The sequence below is a fragment of the Musa acuminata genome, chromosome BXJ2-11, assembly GCF_036884655.1.
Source record: "Musa acuminata AAA Group cultivar baxijiao chromosome BXJ2-11, Cavendish_Baxijiao_AAA, whole genome shotgun sequence".
NCBI classification, from domain to species: domain Eukaryota; kingdom Viridiplantae; phylum Streptophyta; class Magnoliopsida; order Zingiberales; family Musaceae; genus Musa; species Musa acuminata.
Genome location: NC_088348.1, coordinates 1,312,758 through 1,328,367, shown reverse-complemented (window position 1 = coordinate 1,328,367; position 15,610 = coordinate 1,312,758). Strand labels below are relative to the sequence as shown.

Sequence of the window (15,610 nt, the reverse complement as noted above, 5' to 3'; positions counted from 1 at the left end):
TGGTAAGAGCTTTTATTAGTTTACAGGACGCAGGCGATTAAATAATTCGACACAAGCAATCGAAGAATGGATGTGGGGAACTATGGTTGAAAACTCCCTTCCCGAGGTGATGGTGATCAACGCATTACAAACTAAGCTTTCTAGCGTTCCATTATAGGTCGTGATTGACTATTATGAACTTTGATCGCTTCCATCAAACATCATTTATTTAGTCTGGTAAGATTGCATGCATTAACTATATTGATAATGCTAAATAGATACAGAGATCATTTGTAACGAAAGAGGAAGCAACTCAAGAAAATGACATCATCTCAAGCACCTGCAGGTGCTTATTATGTCATGTAAATGTCCGAAGAAATGAGAGGAACATGGAATGCTTAAAAAAAGGGAACATCACAACATAAGTTTGAAATTTGCTTCTGCGACCATGTTAGGCGTCAAATGTATATATTGATAGAAGATAGAAATTAAAGATAAAAAAAATTTATATTTATATTTATATAAATTAGGAGGGAGGATTTTTTTTAACAGAGCAATAAGATTTTCTCATACAGTTAAAAAAATCTTATCTACTATCGTATATATGTATATGTATATCTATTGACTATGTGACAAGCAAGTGAATAGATGAAAGAAAGTTAAATGTGCATGGTTGTATACTAGCTGATGTAAATAAAGTCACTACCTATAGAGATTCTATACCTTTGGAGTCCAACAAGCTAAAGCAAACAAGAGTCAAAAAAGAACCTCAAGATAAAAGGTGAGAGATTTCTCCACAGAGTTCGACAAAGCTAAGCATCAATCCGTATCTCATTCTCCCTTATTGACCTGAACGAGGAGAGGGGATCAATAATTTTCTCTTCTTTCTTTATTTAGTTGTGGTTGATCCTCGTGACTCCAACCCTCTCCACCCACCTCGGTCATTTTGATCGAAATCATATTTGTGACCTAAAAATGATATTTTTATTGGTATTACGCTTAGCCAAGTTTACGCACCCATAATCAAATCGAAATAATAAGAAAGAAGATTACAAGCTCGAGCACTGGTGCACGGCCTTCGACTGAATCATACGATGAGATCCAATGTGCGTTGACTTCGTTGCTCGATCCATTTAGTCCACCTTCGAAATGGTCCAACGCAGAACGTCCAAAACTTTTTATCAGGCCCAATTGTGTCGGCCCGCGCGATCAACGGGTCGGACATTAATCGATGTATTTGCCACATTAAAACTATTTATGTTCGTTCGTGTGCTTGTGTGTGTGTGTCTATATATATTTATATATATATGATTTATTTTCTGGCTCACAAAGCGTCGAAGTCATACGAATAAAACGCAAATATCTCTACATCCTGGGTCGGACGAGGAGATGGCCTCCGCCGGAGCCGCATCCGCCGAGAAGCGCTACTTCTGCCACCAGTGCAACCGGACCTTCACCGCCGTCGCCGCCGGCGGTGGCCTGTCCTGCGCCCATTGCCACGGCGATTTCGTCGAGGAATTTGACCTCTCTGGCCCTGATCCTAACCCTAACCCTAACCCCGAACCCGACCCCGATCGTGACCTCCACTTCTCATTCGACGATGCGGATGCCTTCTCCGCCATCCCTTCCCTCCTCTCCGCCCTCATCGACCTCGCCGCACCCGGTGGCGATCGCGCTCTCGAGAGCCCGCCCGCCGAGCCCGGCGCTGAGCCGATGAGCCCCGTCGCCGCCCTTCGTGAACTGATCCAGACCCTCTCCCTCGGCGGTGCCTCCGGTGCCGGCGGCGGCGGGCATCGCTTGGTCGGGAACATCGGTGACTACCACGTCGGCCCCGGGCTCGAGCAGCTGATCCAGCAATTGGCCGAGAACGATCCCAACCGGTACGGCACTCCGCCGGCGTCGAAAGCCGCCGTGGAGATCCTTCCGGATGTAGAGGTCGGGGAGGAGTTGTTGGCGTCCGATGATGCTCAGTGCTTGGTTTGCATGGATCCCTTCGAGATTGGAACCGTGGCAAAGCAGATGCCTTGCAGTCACATCTACCACAAGCAGTGCATCCTCCGATGGCTCGATCTCCACAACTCGTGCCCTGTTTGTCGATATGAGCTGCCGACAGACGATCCTGAATATGAGCATTACAAGGCCCCTCGAGCCAATGTAGTGAATCCAGGTGGTGCTTCTGCCGCCGGAGCTGTCACTGGAGAACATGAAGGGAATTCGTCAACTCCAACTGCAGAGAGTTCTGACATTCATGGCGATCCTGCATTGCACGGACTCTGAAGGTGTGGTTCTTCACTATCTACATTATTCTTGTTTGATTCTCTTTGTGTTATATTCACTATCTACATTATTCACTATCTGCATTGCATGGACTCTGAAGGTGTGGTATATTCATCCAATATCTTTTAGCAATATCGGATAGTGTTTATCACATGTATGTTACGGTTTGCGGTTTAGTTGCATAAATATGCCAAAATAGTTGTCTCATCCAGGACAGTGATTTTAATTTTTGGATATCGCTATTCAAAGAAACTATTAGAACATCATGGAAGAAGCTAGGGTGTTAGCTTTTCTATATTGCCAGTCAGTGGTGTTTAGTTGTAATGGATTATGGCTACTCAAATCTCATTGACATTGCTTTGGGGATGTTTTGATATTTAACTACTGGATATATGGTTGTTTGTTTCCTTTATGAAGTTGATGGCTTCACGCCCTCTCTTGTCTAGTAAAAAGCATTTGATACAGCCAGGATTCCAATGAGATGTTTCATAAATATTTTTGGAAAAAGTTGATTTCTGATGGACGTAACCTAGAATTGACAGCTACGACACATGGAATCTTAATGACTGATTCTTTATTGCAGGCCATGTGTTTCATGTGGCCACCAGTTTAAGTTGGTTTAAATTTTGTCAAGTTGTAACAAGAATGTAAGAAGAATTTGTAGTGGTTTATTTCATTAGCAGGCAATTGCTGGTCAACGTAGGTATAATTTCATTCAGAGGCATGCTGATCATGAGGACAATCTTCTGCTTAACTTGATCATGTCATCTAGGGTCATGTTGATCTTGAGGTGAACCATTTGCTTAACTGATACATTTTTTTCTCTTGTTCAAATATGGAAGTAGGATTAGTTGTTCTGCTACTTTATAAGTAATGACTTCACATGAGAAAAAGTGGTTCACACCTGGATATGACGACGACGATGACAACAAAGCTGTAAGCCTTGACTATCTTGGGTCGACTATATGGATCTCTTACTGCCATTAAGATTTGTAAAAAGTCACATGTTTAGTTAGACTTAGAGTATTTAAATCTTTAGTTATAGTTTCTATTAAGGTCTTTTTAGGTTTTCCTTTGTCTTTTCTATTACTACTAACATTAATCATTTCTCTTATTTTAACTACTGCATTCATAGATCTCCTAAGCATATGCCCATACCTTTTTAAACAATTCTTTCTTATCTTATCCTTTATTGAAGCGATACCTAGTTGTTCATGAATAAAAATATTTTTTTTCTTATCTTTCCTAATAACTTCATACATTCATTTCAATACTTTCATCTTAACAACATAAACTTTTTGTATATATTATTTTTTAACTGTCTAACATCTGGATATTGTGCTGATTCATTAGCTAGAACTGACTGTGATTTTATATTTGTGATCTATTTCAAAATGACATTTGCAATGACATCTTGATATCAACTTCTATAGTTTATTTGTTTTTCTAGGGATGTATTTTGCATTAAACAATCGAGGATTTCATAGCTGATTATGAAAAAGGTTAGGTTGTGAAGAATGGTCAGTGGGGAAGAAGGGTGGCTCCACAAATTAGATGCAAGGCAAACTAATGAAAAGGAACCACTCATTGCAATCCTTGTGAAGTTTTTCTCAATAGGTTAGCAATGGATGAAAGCATGATTTAGATGGAAACCATCAACATTTTTGCAAGCCAAAGGCAATTTTTTAACTATATACATTTATATACACGTTTTTGCGGACTTCTAAAAAGTATGGACTTTCCTTGGGAAGATATGATGGATGGGAAGGCATCAAGATATTTGTGTATAAAAAGTCTAGGGTTCTTGCATCTAAGCGACAGAGTGCTTAATGTGACTGTTGATCTTTGGTTTTAGGACAAGGCAATTTCATAGTCCGTCTGCTAGCTTTGACATGCATGTTCTCATTTTGTCTATTCATTTGGTTGTGCAGGAAGACCTGAGAATGCATCTCAGGTTTGAAGTGTCTTGCTTGCAGGTGTAATGGATATTCCCTTTTTCTAAAATGTATTGATCTATGGTAGAGTTGGTTCCTTTTGGTCAGTGTTGAATTTTGTCTAGGTTATTAGTTTGGCAGTATTTAATATTTGACTTGATGTTCAGACACCTGGGTTTGTATAGTATCTTTTTTTTCTGTTTCTGTTAAGTTAACCTTGTCTGAAATGGGCCACTGAAACTAAACCTTAACAACATGGTTGTATACAGGTTAATCCATTTTATGCCTCTTTCTATGCAACCATTAAACTATAAACTAACAGAAAACATTCACTCATTTATATACTAGGTTTCGTGTAAATCTTATTGGAACTGAGACCACAAAGAATTGTGCTGGTGATGTTTGCTTGTCTTGCTTTTTTTAAGGTTAACTTGTATGGTTCAGACCTGACAATCTTTGAGGCATTGTTGCCTATATTTGACTGTCTGAAACCAATATTGCAATTTAGCGCTTGTATTATGGTGTCAACAGGTTTTAGCAATTCTGTACTGTATCTGCAAAGGATGCATTGTCAAATGGGGATGTGTTAGTGAAGAAAGGGTACATTTTGGTGCTAGATACATATCCACTTCTTTGTTTGGAATTTAGATGATCAAGTGCTGTTCTAGAAATGTATGCTTGTCTTGATTTTGCTAGATGGTGTCTTTTATTTTCCTTTTCTTGTAGTTGCTTCATGAAGTGCATCAAGATGATGCTTTGAAACATGAAGTACATAATTTTTGTGGCAATTACTGATAACGAGATCACCAATTAATTTTTTGTGACTTTCCAGAGGATGATTGGCCACCTAGTCTGTTTGAGTAAAATGTGCCCGACTTCCTTCAAAATGTGTTATATGATGTTCTTGGCTTCATTTAAGCGACAATGTCAGTATATTTTCTTGCTGGATTACTTTACCTGTTGAGTTGGGGTGGGAATATGACCTTGATACATGTGTAACTTCATCATGGATGCAATCAGACTCATGGTCGGATCAATTTGGAAAATTGGTCAGTGGAATGGCTGGTTGATTCATGCAACTTTAAGAATGCGTTATATTTTTGTCATAACCCTTTTTGAGTCTCACTTGAAGTTGATAATTCGTTAGCTTGGGCCTTTGTGGGTTGTTTGTAGACCATCTCCTGCTGTTAGGTTAGATATAGTAGGTGATTTAATGCAAAGTATTGCAACACAGAATTATGACTAAGATTGGGCTTCGACAAGTTGAAGCTTGTTCAAAATCTCAGGTTCTTTCGTTGAGAAAGTATGTGACTTCTACTGGACTCAGTTGTATAAGCCATTATGATGAAGTTCAGAATTTCCTTAAGGATGGGCATAAGATTAATGTTATCCCTCGTCACTGTTATTTCGTTTCTCAAAGCTGGGTGACTGTCTCAGGAATATCTGAAGACTGCTCTGGTGTGTTATGCTTTCTTTTCTTTGACATAATTATATTAGCTACTTCAATTTCTACAGATATTTTGGAAGCACAAAATTTGTTATTTTGTAGAGTTTGGATTTTGTTCAAGAGCTTCATTTATATTTTAATATCCACTTATTTCATCCAATGCTGGTGACTGAACCTTGTACTTAATTACCTGCTGTATAAAGTGCGGATGGTAAAAGAAATGCTTATAGGCACGCTCATTTAGTCCATCACATTTGCATGTCTAAGAAGTTCCTATGGTGTTTTTCTCTTATTCTGACTGCACATGTTCTGCTCTCTCTCCCTCTCTGCCCCTGTTGGATGATTACGTTTCGACTACATTCAGACTGCTGTACAGATACTGATTAAAGTTAGCCAGTTCGTATCGATAGAAGAAATGCCATTCAAAATAATGTATTGGTCGGTAAACGTTTGGTGTTTTTTTTGGTGTCTTCCAGGTAATCGAAAGAGGAGCTGCTGCTAAGATCATGTATCAGTATCGAGTGTTGACGGAGTCATACCTGGAAAAGAAATCTATTGAATTTCCGGGTTAGATCAGAGTGTTTGGCGTGTACTTTTTCTGAATCCGTGCCTTCCCCTACCTGCATTTATACTTGTGTTTCATTCCTCTGTTCGTTGTCAATGGATTCTCTTTTGTATGATATATATATAAACAATTATTGGCATTATTTTCACATACTGGGATTTAAATTCTTTCCTTGTTGTTTCTTTTGACACAAGTCACAGATATGGATGACCAGAAGATGATGGCTTCAAAGATGCCAAGAGAGGTGTTACGTATCTCTTTCTTGTAGAAGAGATGGCAAAGGTGTGTCCCAACTTTTCTCAATTGCTCCATAAAAGATGAAGTCAATTTCTCAATTGACTAAATACGTAGGATCAGGTCCCACTTATATCCAGTGATTAGACATAATTCAGCCCCAAAATGTTGGTCATGATTAAGCATATTATATTGCAAGAACTTGGTTCATAATATAGTGTCACCGGCTAGAAGCGACCTTTTCCATATTCCTTCTACGTCTGGGTAACATTTTCTTATGGAAGCTTGACGCATGGACTAAAATTTGTCACCCAAAGTCGGTCACGTCAGCATATCTATCGAAACATTTATGATTCGGAGAATGTTTTCCAGGTCGCAAGGGGTTACGAGACATCAGTCTCGACCAATAAAATTACGAGGCCTCCAGGAACTAAGGAATGATCGGCTTTAGCAGGGGCTGTCGCCCGTCTCTAAACAGATAAATAGTTTGGGGATTTAAAGGGAAGAAATCGATTCCTCCCAATAGAATAATAGCTTTCTATCTCGAGCTCGGCTCATTAATAAACGACGAAGATTAGATTTTAGCCCCTTACGATGAACTCTAAATATCTTTAGATCAAATTAAATTAAGATATAACTGTGTGATTATATATATTTAACGAGTTTTAATATAAAAACAATAATTTTAGCCCACGGCTAACTCTTCTCGCCTCCGATGTTCCCGCCGCCGCCGCTCTCGCCACCACCGAGAAGAAGAACTCATCATCTCATCCTCCTCTTCACCTCTCTCATCGATCGCTGCGGATGCATGCGAGAGCTGAAGCAGATCCACGCCCAGTTCACCACCTCCGGCCTCTCCAACGACGACTTCCTCCTTTCCAAGCTCCTCCTCTTCTCCGCCGTCTCCGACGCCGGCGACGTCGACTACTCCTACCGGCTCTTCCAAACGCTCCCCAGGCCCTCCGCCTTCTCCTACAACGCCCTCATCCGCGGCTTCTCCAAGTCCAAGAGCCCCAGCCGCTCCCTCTCCCTCTACGTCCGCATGCTGCGCGCCGACGTCCCGCCCGACCACCTCACCTTCCCTTTCCTCGCCAAGTCCTGCGCCCGTCTCTCATCAATCACCCTCGCGGCCTCCGTCCACTGCCATGCCGCGAAGCACGGGCTGGAATCGGACCGCTTCGTGTCGAACTCGATGATACACATGTACGCGTCCTGCGGCGACGTGGCGTCGGCGTGCAGGGTGTTCGACGGAATGTCCCACCCGAATGTCGTGTCCTGGAACTCGCTGGTCGACGGGTACGCCAAGTGCGGAGACCTGGCGGCCGCGCGGGAAGCGTTCGACCGTATGCCGGAGCGGGACGTGGTGTCCTGGAGCGCAATGATCGATGGCTACGTGAAGGGCGGGGAGTACCGAGAGGCGCTGATGCTGTTCGACATGATGCGGGCTCACCCCGCCAGGCCGAGAGCCAATGAGGTCACCATGGTCAGCGTGCTGGGCGCGTGCGCCCACCTGGGGGCGCTCGACAGGGGCCGGGTGATGCATGCGTACCTGAAGGAGAAGGGACTGCGCTTGAGCCTAGCGCTGGCCACTTCCTTGGTGGACATGTACGCCAAGTGCGGATCCATCCACGAAGCTCTCGGGGTGTTTCGAGATGTTCCAGTTGAGCAGACTGATGTTTTGATTTGGAACGCCACGATCGGCGGGCTCGCCATGCACGGGTTGGGCAAGGAGTCGGTGCAGATGTTCGAGGAGATGCGGAGCGCGGGTGTGGCGCCGGACGAGATCACGTACTTGGCGTTGCTGAGCGCGTGCGCTCACGGAGGCTTGGTGGAGGACGCTCGGGGCTTCTTTCGATCTCTGGAGGAACCGGGCGTGACACCGCACATCGAGCACTACGCTTGCATGGTGGACGTCCTCTGTCGAGCCGGGGAGGTGCGGGAGGCCTACGAGTTCGTGAGGACGATGCCCGTGGAGCCGAGCGCGTCCGTCTTGGGAGCTCTGCTCAGCGGCTGTCGAACCCACGGCTGGGTCGAGCTGGGGGAGGCGGTGGGGAAGAGGCTGATCGAGATGGAGCCTGATCATGATGGGAGGTACATCGGCCTGTCAAACGTGTACGCGGTGGCCAGGCGGTGGGACGAGGCTAAGCTGATGAGGGAGGCCATGGAGAGGAGAGGGGTGAGGAAGGCACCAGGTTGCAGTGAGATTGAGGTGGACGGTAACGTGCACCGGTTCGTCGTCCACGATAAAACTCATCCGCTGTCGACCGAGATCTACTCCACCTTGAATCTTGTGGCGGTGCAGACGAAGATGGAATACGGCAGCAACGTTCCCGGACTCGTGATCTGAAGAAGGTGGGAGCAGGCTGCGCACTGCATTCATCCATCAAACAGATTGAGGTGGTGACTTCGAACCACATTGCGTTCCATGGCTTTCGGTAGCTTCATCTGCTGGACCATTGACTGCGCCACACGAGATGGAGGTATCATTATTCATGTTCGATAATATGCATGGAATGCAGATCATCGGCCTTTGATAATATTTTTTCTATGTTTTAAGTGTAACACTCTTGATTAGCCCTTCTAGTTTCATATGCACTGTACTAGGGTTTGATCTGGGTTATGTTGAAAATGTTATGGCCCGGGTCTGATGGGCTAACTGACCTATTAATTTCATTTGGTTTTTAAGCTGAAGTTGATAGTTGTGTACTCGTTAAACCTTTATAAGTCAATCTTAATCTTGTCTGTGAGACTATACTCATTAGATCCTTATAAATCAATCTTAATCTTATCTACTTTCGACGTGCGACTATACTCTTTTTCTTTCTTTCCTCTAGAGAGGAGAAAAAGAGAGGAAGAGGACTAACCATCATTAGAATAATAACAATTCGATAAAATGCATAATAGGAATCATGAGGTAGGAACTCGGGGAGATTACATATTTATCTGCTTTTGCATGTTTAATTAAACACCAATAATGAGTTCAGAAACAAATGCATATGAGCAAAGGTTTTGGTAGACCCAGCAAGTAAATGCCTGCCATCAAATATTCATAATGCAGTAGTAACTTGAATACAATAATACAATGATATCCAAGTAAAATGTCCAAAGTCATGCATAGTTTCTTACTAAACCAGATATGACACTTAGAACTATGCTTATTGAACTATTGTTTCTCATTTAAGAGTAAAACTTGGAATCAAATTCTGGACGTCCATTATATTAGGAAAGAATTAATTAATTAATTTTTTTCAGATCACACTCTCACAACACCATATAAGATGATGAAATGCTTCAATAGTGCAGTCTTCCAATACTACACTATGTGCTACATCAACTAAGATTTATGTTTCGTGAATTTTGTTTAAAGGAGAAAATTGTAAGCTAATGGTTGGATACTCCATAACTGTTCACTTGATTTTTAGGATTAGATTTGTTTTTCCCATAATATGTAAAAAGGAGTGTTTGAAAAAAAAAAATTAGGTCAAGAGAGTGATTGTGTCGTGATTATTGATTAGACAAAAGATGACAAATGCTAGTGAACCTGTGGTCGAGGAGTCAACACGGTTTGATCCGATTGTCGATGTCTAGGATCGTCCCGGAGATGAGACCTTTGTCGGGTTGGGTTAAACTTGAGGTCGGTCCGGATGCGCCTCTTTAGTGAGCACGCCCTGCTTCGTCACCATCGAATTCCTGCACACTGGCTTAGGTTGAGATGAGAGGGGGTTTCTCGACTTAAGCCCCTCCAAAGATCAAATCAGTGGAACTTTTGTAGAAAATTTGTTGTCCCCTTGCCGGATGCTGGTCGGGGACTTTTATTCTAGTGCTCGAGGGTCAACCATAGGCGATCTTCATGCGGTGATCGACTCTCTGGACAGTGAGTTTATACCTTCGGACGACCGTTGTCCTGAGCTTTTCGGAGCGATCCTTGTTGGGATGACGCTGGCTCATGAAACTCCAGATGGTGCGAGAGGGGAGTGACCGTCATCCCGAATTCACGGTGGCACGTCCGATGTGACGCCCCATCTTCGTCTTGAGGTTTTGTATTTGCTCTATTAACAAATATGCTCCACAATATGCTATATTAACAAATATATTAGCGTCAAAGATAGATATATGTCATGTTTTGTCTAATCATATTCGACATGGAATTCATGACAAATATATTCGACAAAAGATCATCAAAGTTCAATTCGATGGTTTATGATGGAACTGTCATCGATTTTCTTTTGGTTAAATAGGAAGTTTTCCTCAACATATTTAATCATGTTATATTTGTCATTGGATATTTAATCATCTTTTCCGAGTCTCATCTGACTCACCGATTGATTCCGTAAACTTGATCGATTCGTACGAGTCGAACCGAGTTGGCGGAACCAACCGGTTCGTCTTTCTTAAAGCCCTAAGCGAACCAAACACCACCGGTGGCTCCTCCCTCTGGCCTGCGACTGCTCTCCTCGACTTCTCCCTCTCGTGCCTTGGCGAAGCGGCCGGCAACCTCCCGTTGTCCGAGCACTGCCTCTCTTCGATCACCAACCGCCGCTCGACCGCTACTTCTCTTCAAGCGCCTCCCGTCGAGAGGTTAGATCGCTCCTCCCTCTCTGCTCCTTCCTCTCTTCTCTCGGGCGCGGCCTACATCCGCCGCCCTCGCTCTTCTACTCTTCTCTCTTATGCTCCTTCCTTACCTTTTCGGTCTTTATCCAGAGCCGCGGTACTCATTGTTGATAAGGGAAGAACCAGATTATGGTTCCGATGCTTGTTTTCTTAGATGTTGGTGTGTTATTGTTGATTTTCTTTGCTTTGTACCGATAGATGTTTGATTGGAGTCGAGATATTGTCTATCAAGATTATTGTTAAAGATACGGTGTTCTTTTGTAAGCTAATCTGAGTTTATATTTGCTTCTATTTTCTTTCCATGTCTGCTGAGATAATACCTTCGGCTTGCTCATATTTGTAGATGCTACATAGCTGTTGACTAGTTATTAACATAGCATTTGTTCATTGATGTAGATATGTCTAGCACATAACAATGCGCTATCAACGGCTTTAATTTAGGTTTGTCAGGACGATTCGCTCCATGTGGCCTTCAGTTGAAGGCTTTCTTTTTTTTTCTTATTTTACTTTCTGTTGATTGTGGTGCACAAGAGTCGTCGTTGTATTCTGGAAGATGTTTTGGTTGTTTCCGTAATGGTCCAATCTTGTTTGCTTAATGGAGTATCGCCTATTTACCACTGAGTTTCATCTTATATGGAAATTGGAATGCAAGTGAAGATGCTATTGATTTCTGAGTTTTAGCAATTCGTACTGTGGATTATTTAGTAGCTTTTATTGGGATTCATGCTTTCCTTTTTCAAATAATCTTTTCTTCCATCCTATGCATACCGTATGATACACTAAAATGTTGTAAAATTCATTATTTACCTTTTTTTTTTTGCAGATGGCTTGGAGAGTTCTAAGGAAGAAGGTAAAGCATTCATTTTACATCTTATTCAAATTTTGAAAACAGGGTTATTTCCTGAGCATGGCATAGCAGAGTCAATCCTTTTTTTATGAATGATATTAGTTGAATCAGTTATCCTCAGGTTTATTTTTCCACATGTTGTTTAGTGTTCTTTTTCTCATTTGAGATAATGAATTTGGCTACTTGTTTTCAAATTTCCGAATGATTTTCAGACTAACTTTTTCTCATTGTAGGCTTGAATTTTTGTTTGACTGGCAGTAATTTGCTTTTGCTTATAGTACATGACTTATTTTTTCTGTCACTTTGTTTCTTTTGTAGGGTACCAGTGCCAGCTTTTTGAATGCATTTTTATCTACTCATTCAAAAGATGCGACACATGTTATCTATGGCTCATTTGGACAGATACTAGGTAGTCTTCATGGCTTTAGTTAATTCATCTTGCTCTGGAGTTAAGAAATTCACTGGTTAAGTCAACTGGTTTATCATTTTCTATGTAGTCACCTAAGTTTGAAAGATGAATTCGTGATAAGAATTATGTTTAGCTTTCTTGATGTGTTGATTAAACTTTCATTGACCTTGAGTAATCTTCCAAGCAAAAGTTTTGTCAAATTTGATCTATGGAAAGAGAAGTATTTTGATTGATTACCAGAAGTAAGAATACATTTTGATGCTCGCTAACTAGGGTAGACTATTTGATCAAGGCATGTAGTATCCCTTTTTTGTCCTGATAGGATTTTCCTTCAAAGACCAGTTTTCTTATGCCCTTAGTTGTCCTATTTCATTTTTATTTAATTACACATTTCTATACAATCATATTTTTAATTTTTACAAAGATTTTGGAGCCAAATGTGCTGGTTCTCAAGAACCAGTATATTTTAATTCTCTGTCAGTAGGTCGTTTTTCTCATCTTTATTTGAGAAGTTACTGTTTTCAAGAACAGGATATTCTCCTACTTTGTTTTCCATTCTTTACCTGGTAGTCATTAGCTTTTAATATGACCATAGTCATCTTCCTACCTTTGTGGCTTTCCATACTCTAATTTGTTCTATCACTCTTTATCATCTTCCTACCTGTGTGGCTTTCCATGCTCTTTTGATTTGCTACTCATCATTATTATCCTATTTCTTCCATCATTGCTGTCACCTAGCCCTTTCTTGCTTAGTTGTTGGCTTCTTGCATAATCTAAAGGTATGATATCTTCTTATTTTGTTTCAGATGTAATCTTTTTGGAATTAAGGTTTGTCGTACCATAATGTACCGCTCAGTACGGGCAGTATATACCGGTCTGATAAGAGATCGATACAAGCGGTACATCGGTACGCCCCCATGTATTGTGTGTCAGTACACTTGGTATGGCTCGGTACAACTCAGTACGTACCGTACCAACAGCTGGTCAATACACCGGTATGGACCGGTAAGACGAACTATGTTGGGAATTGTTATTGAAATTGTCTCTTCTATAGATTTATTTCCTTCAGAGTTGATTATGTATTTGTCTTATTAATCCAAAAATTTAAATTAACTATAAAAAGAAAGGGCCTGTATGAGTGCTCTAGTTTTGAATAGGGCTAGTTTCTGATGATGTGGAAGGTGCACTAAGTCTTTTGTGTATTCGTGAGATGAGTAAAAAGAAAAAGGGGAAGGCAGGAGAAATGAAAAGGAACTGGGCTGTTCGGATGGGACAAGCAAGGAGAGAGAGGACAGAAGAAGGCTGAAATTACTTGTGTTTTCAAGGAAATACTTGGATTGGTAATCTTACCTGAGTAGTTTATCCCTTGCTGACATTTGTATATGTGAGCTCCATGAAACTGTTCTGGTTACATTCGTGCAAATTGGTATTTAAATGTCTGTCATGTGTACAATTAAAAAAAAAAAAGATGCTTGGCTTAGGTTGTGTAACTTCTGTGAAGTTTCTGTCATAAACAACAATAAAAGAATCTGATGTCTAATATCAGTGTGTAAACCATATCTGAAGTAGTTCTGATATCATAACTGCGATCATAACCTACTAGAAGGCCCACATTACTCATGACTGCATTGATTGATTGAAGTACTTTGTGTGACACACCATAGGCAGCCAGAAAATTCTAGAATCCTCCCATTTTCCTAGGCTGTGTAATTACCTTTGCAGAGCAATGTTTTAAGTCAATATGTTTTTGATGAAGATCTGTTGACTTACATTCTTGGAGAAATTTCAGTAGTCTGTTGACAACCACTCTCCGCTAACTATTAATAAACCAACCTCGTGTATGTGACAGTCTGCATTCATTCACTACAAGGATCTGCGCAACTAGGCAATCCAAGTCGTACTTGACAAAGTAATATATCAACAACAAAATAAATACTGAATCTAATATGTTCTATCATTGGACAAAATGAGTTTAGATCTCTTTTTTCCACAGGAAATCTTGCGTGATTTTGAAGGCTGTGCGGACTTATTGAGTTATACCTTATCATGATTTGTAACCCTTGGTCTTTATTGCATTGCAGATTCTGATGTTTTACCTAGAGTTGCTGCTAATGCTAGTGTCCTAAGCAATAACTTGACTATCAGGTGTGTTTGCCAAATCTTTCCCAGCAATTATGCTACTCAAGGATTTTACTTTATTGCAAAAGGTATTTTAAACATTTGCATGTGTATACACTCCTTGTTCCTTAATTATAAACCTGCAAAGACTCAATATGTTGCGTGTATGGTCCTTGCACTTGCATGTTGCCAGAAAACACACTCTATAGTGTCATGCTGAGATTGTGCTGGTATTTCCATGACTTAAGGTCTTGGCTATTTTGATGACTATAACAATTGGCATTCAGGTCATGGTAGAGAAACCTATGGCAGATCTGAAAGGTGCCAAAACTTCATGACAGATTTTGCGGGTTTAGCTGTTAAGTTTTTGTCCATATGTTTTTTAGTAATTTTATAGTTCATAGGGTATCTGAATTCTGAATTCATTTGGCTATTCTTTCTTCTACCTTTGACTATTTAATTATGGCTATAATTCCACGAAGGGTGGTGATGGACAACATGGTTGGGGAGACATTAATGTAGATATTTGTGCCAGCAGATTGTCCTTTAACGGGTCCTCATTCTGTACCTTGCATAACAACCAGATTCTGTGTTTTCACATTTTGCTCGTGTTTTTCTATGTGTTGATTATTTGTTGCTTAATTATTATGGTAGGAGTTTCCATGCAAGTCGTAATATGTTGGCATGGAGAAGAAAAGGGGAAGATGCCCCTGGTCTAAAAGCTCCCAGAAAAGAGAAACATGTGAGAAGAGAAACTAGGACCCAAGCACCTGTCGAAACACCTTATGTACTTCCGAGACAGAAACCTTCAGCAAAGTCCTTCCATGATAAAACTGTGGAAATTTTTGAAGGCATGACAATCCTTGAGCTTGCCAAGAGAACTGGTGCAAGTATTGGTTCATTGCAAGAGATAATGAAAAATGTCGGTGAAAAAGTTGATTCTGAATTTGACCCTATCAGTGTTGACGTTGCTGAGCTGGTTGCAATGGTAAAATTCTTTTGTTTGATGGCCTTTGAACTATCCGACAGTTTTGCTGTTTACAAAACTAAATGATGTCATCTCTCTGCTTCGCATACTTTGCATCTTCTTCCGTCTTCTCTTGATGTATACATAATAGATTGTGGTTTTAGGAAATATCACTCTTTAAGTGACATTTTGGAAGTTTGGGTAGAAACATTTCATCATTGT

General features: G+C 41.1%; 2 protein-coding genes across 2 annotated transcripts; both read left to right on the top strand.

Moving 5' to 3' along the window:
- The first annotated feature begins 1,305 nt into the window (after positions 1–1,305).
- LOC135627702 (E3 ubiquitin-protein ligase RING1-like) lies at positions 1,306–6,350 on the top strand. Its single transcript, XM_065133884.1, has 2 exons — positions 1,306–2,258; positions 6,114–6,350. The coding sequence occupies exon 1, from the start codon at positions 1,369–1,371 to the stop codon at positions 2,254–2,256; it is 888 nt and encodes a 295-aa protein (XP_064989956.1). The 5' UTR covers positions 1,306–1,368; the 3' UTR covers positions 2,257–2,258; positions 6,114–6,350.
- A 643-nt stretch (positions 6,351–6,993) lies between these two features.
- Positions 6,994–9,213, top strand: LOC135627701 (pentatricopeptide repeat-containing protein At5g08305-like). Its single transcript, XM_065133883.1, has one exon. The coding sequence runs from the start codon at positions 7,152–7,154 to the stop codon at positions 8,781–8,783; it is 1,632 nt and encodes a 543-aa protein (XP_064989955.1). The 5' UTR covers positions 6,994–7,151; the 3' UTR covers positions 8,784–9,213.
- Positions 9,214–15,610: the final 6,397 nt, after the last annotated feature.

Coding starts and splice junctions, on each gene's coding strand:
- LOC135627702 (XM_065133884.1), top strand. CDS start 1,369: ATGGCCTCCGCCGGAGCCGCATCCGCCGAGAAGCGCTACTTCTGCCAC.
- LOC135627701 (XM_065133883.1), top strand. CDS start 7,152: ATGTTCCCGCCGCCGCCGCTCTCGCCACCACCGAGAAGAAGAACTCAT.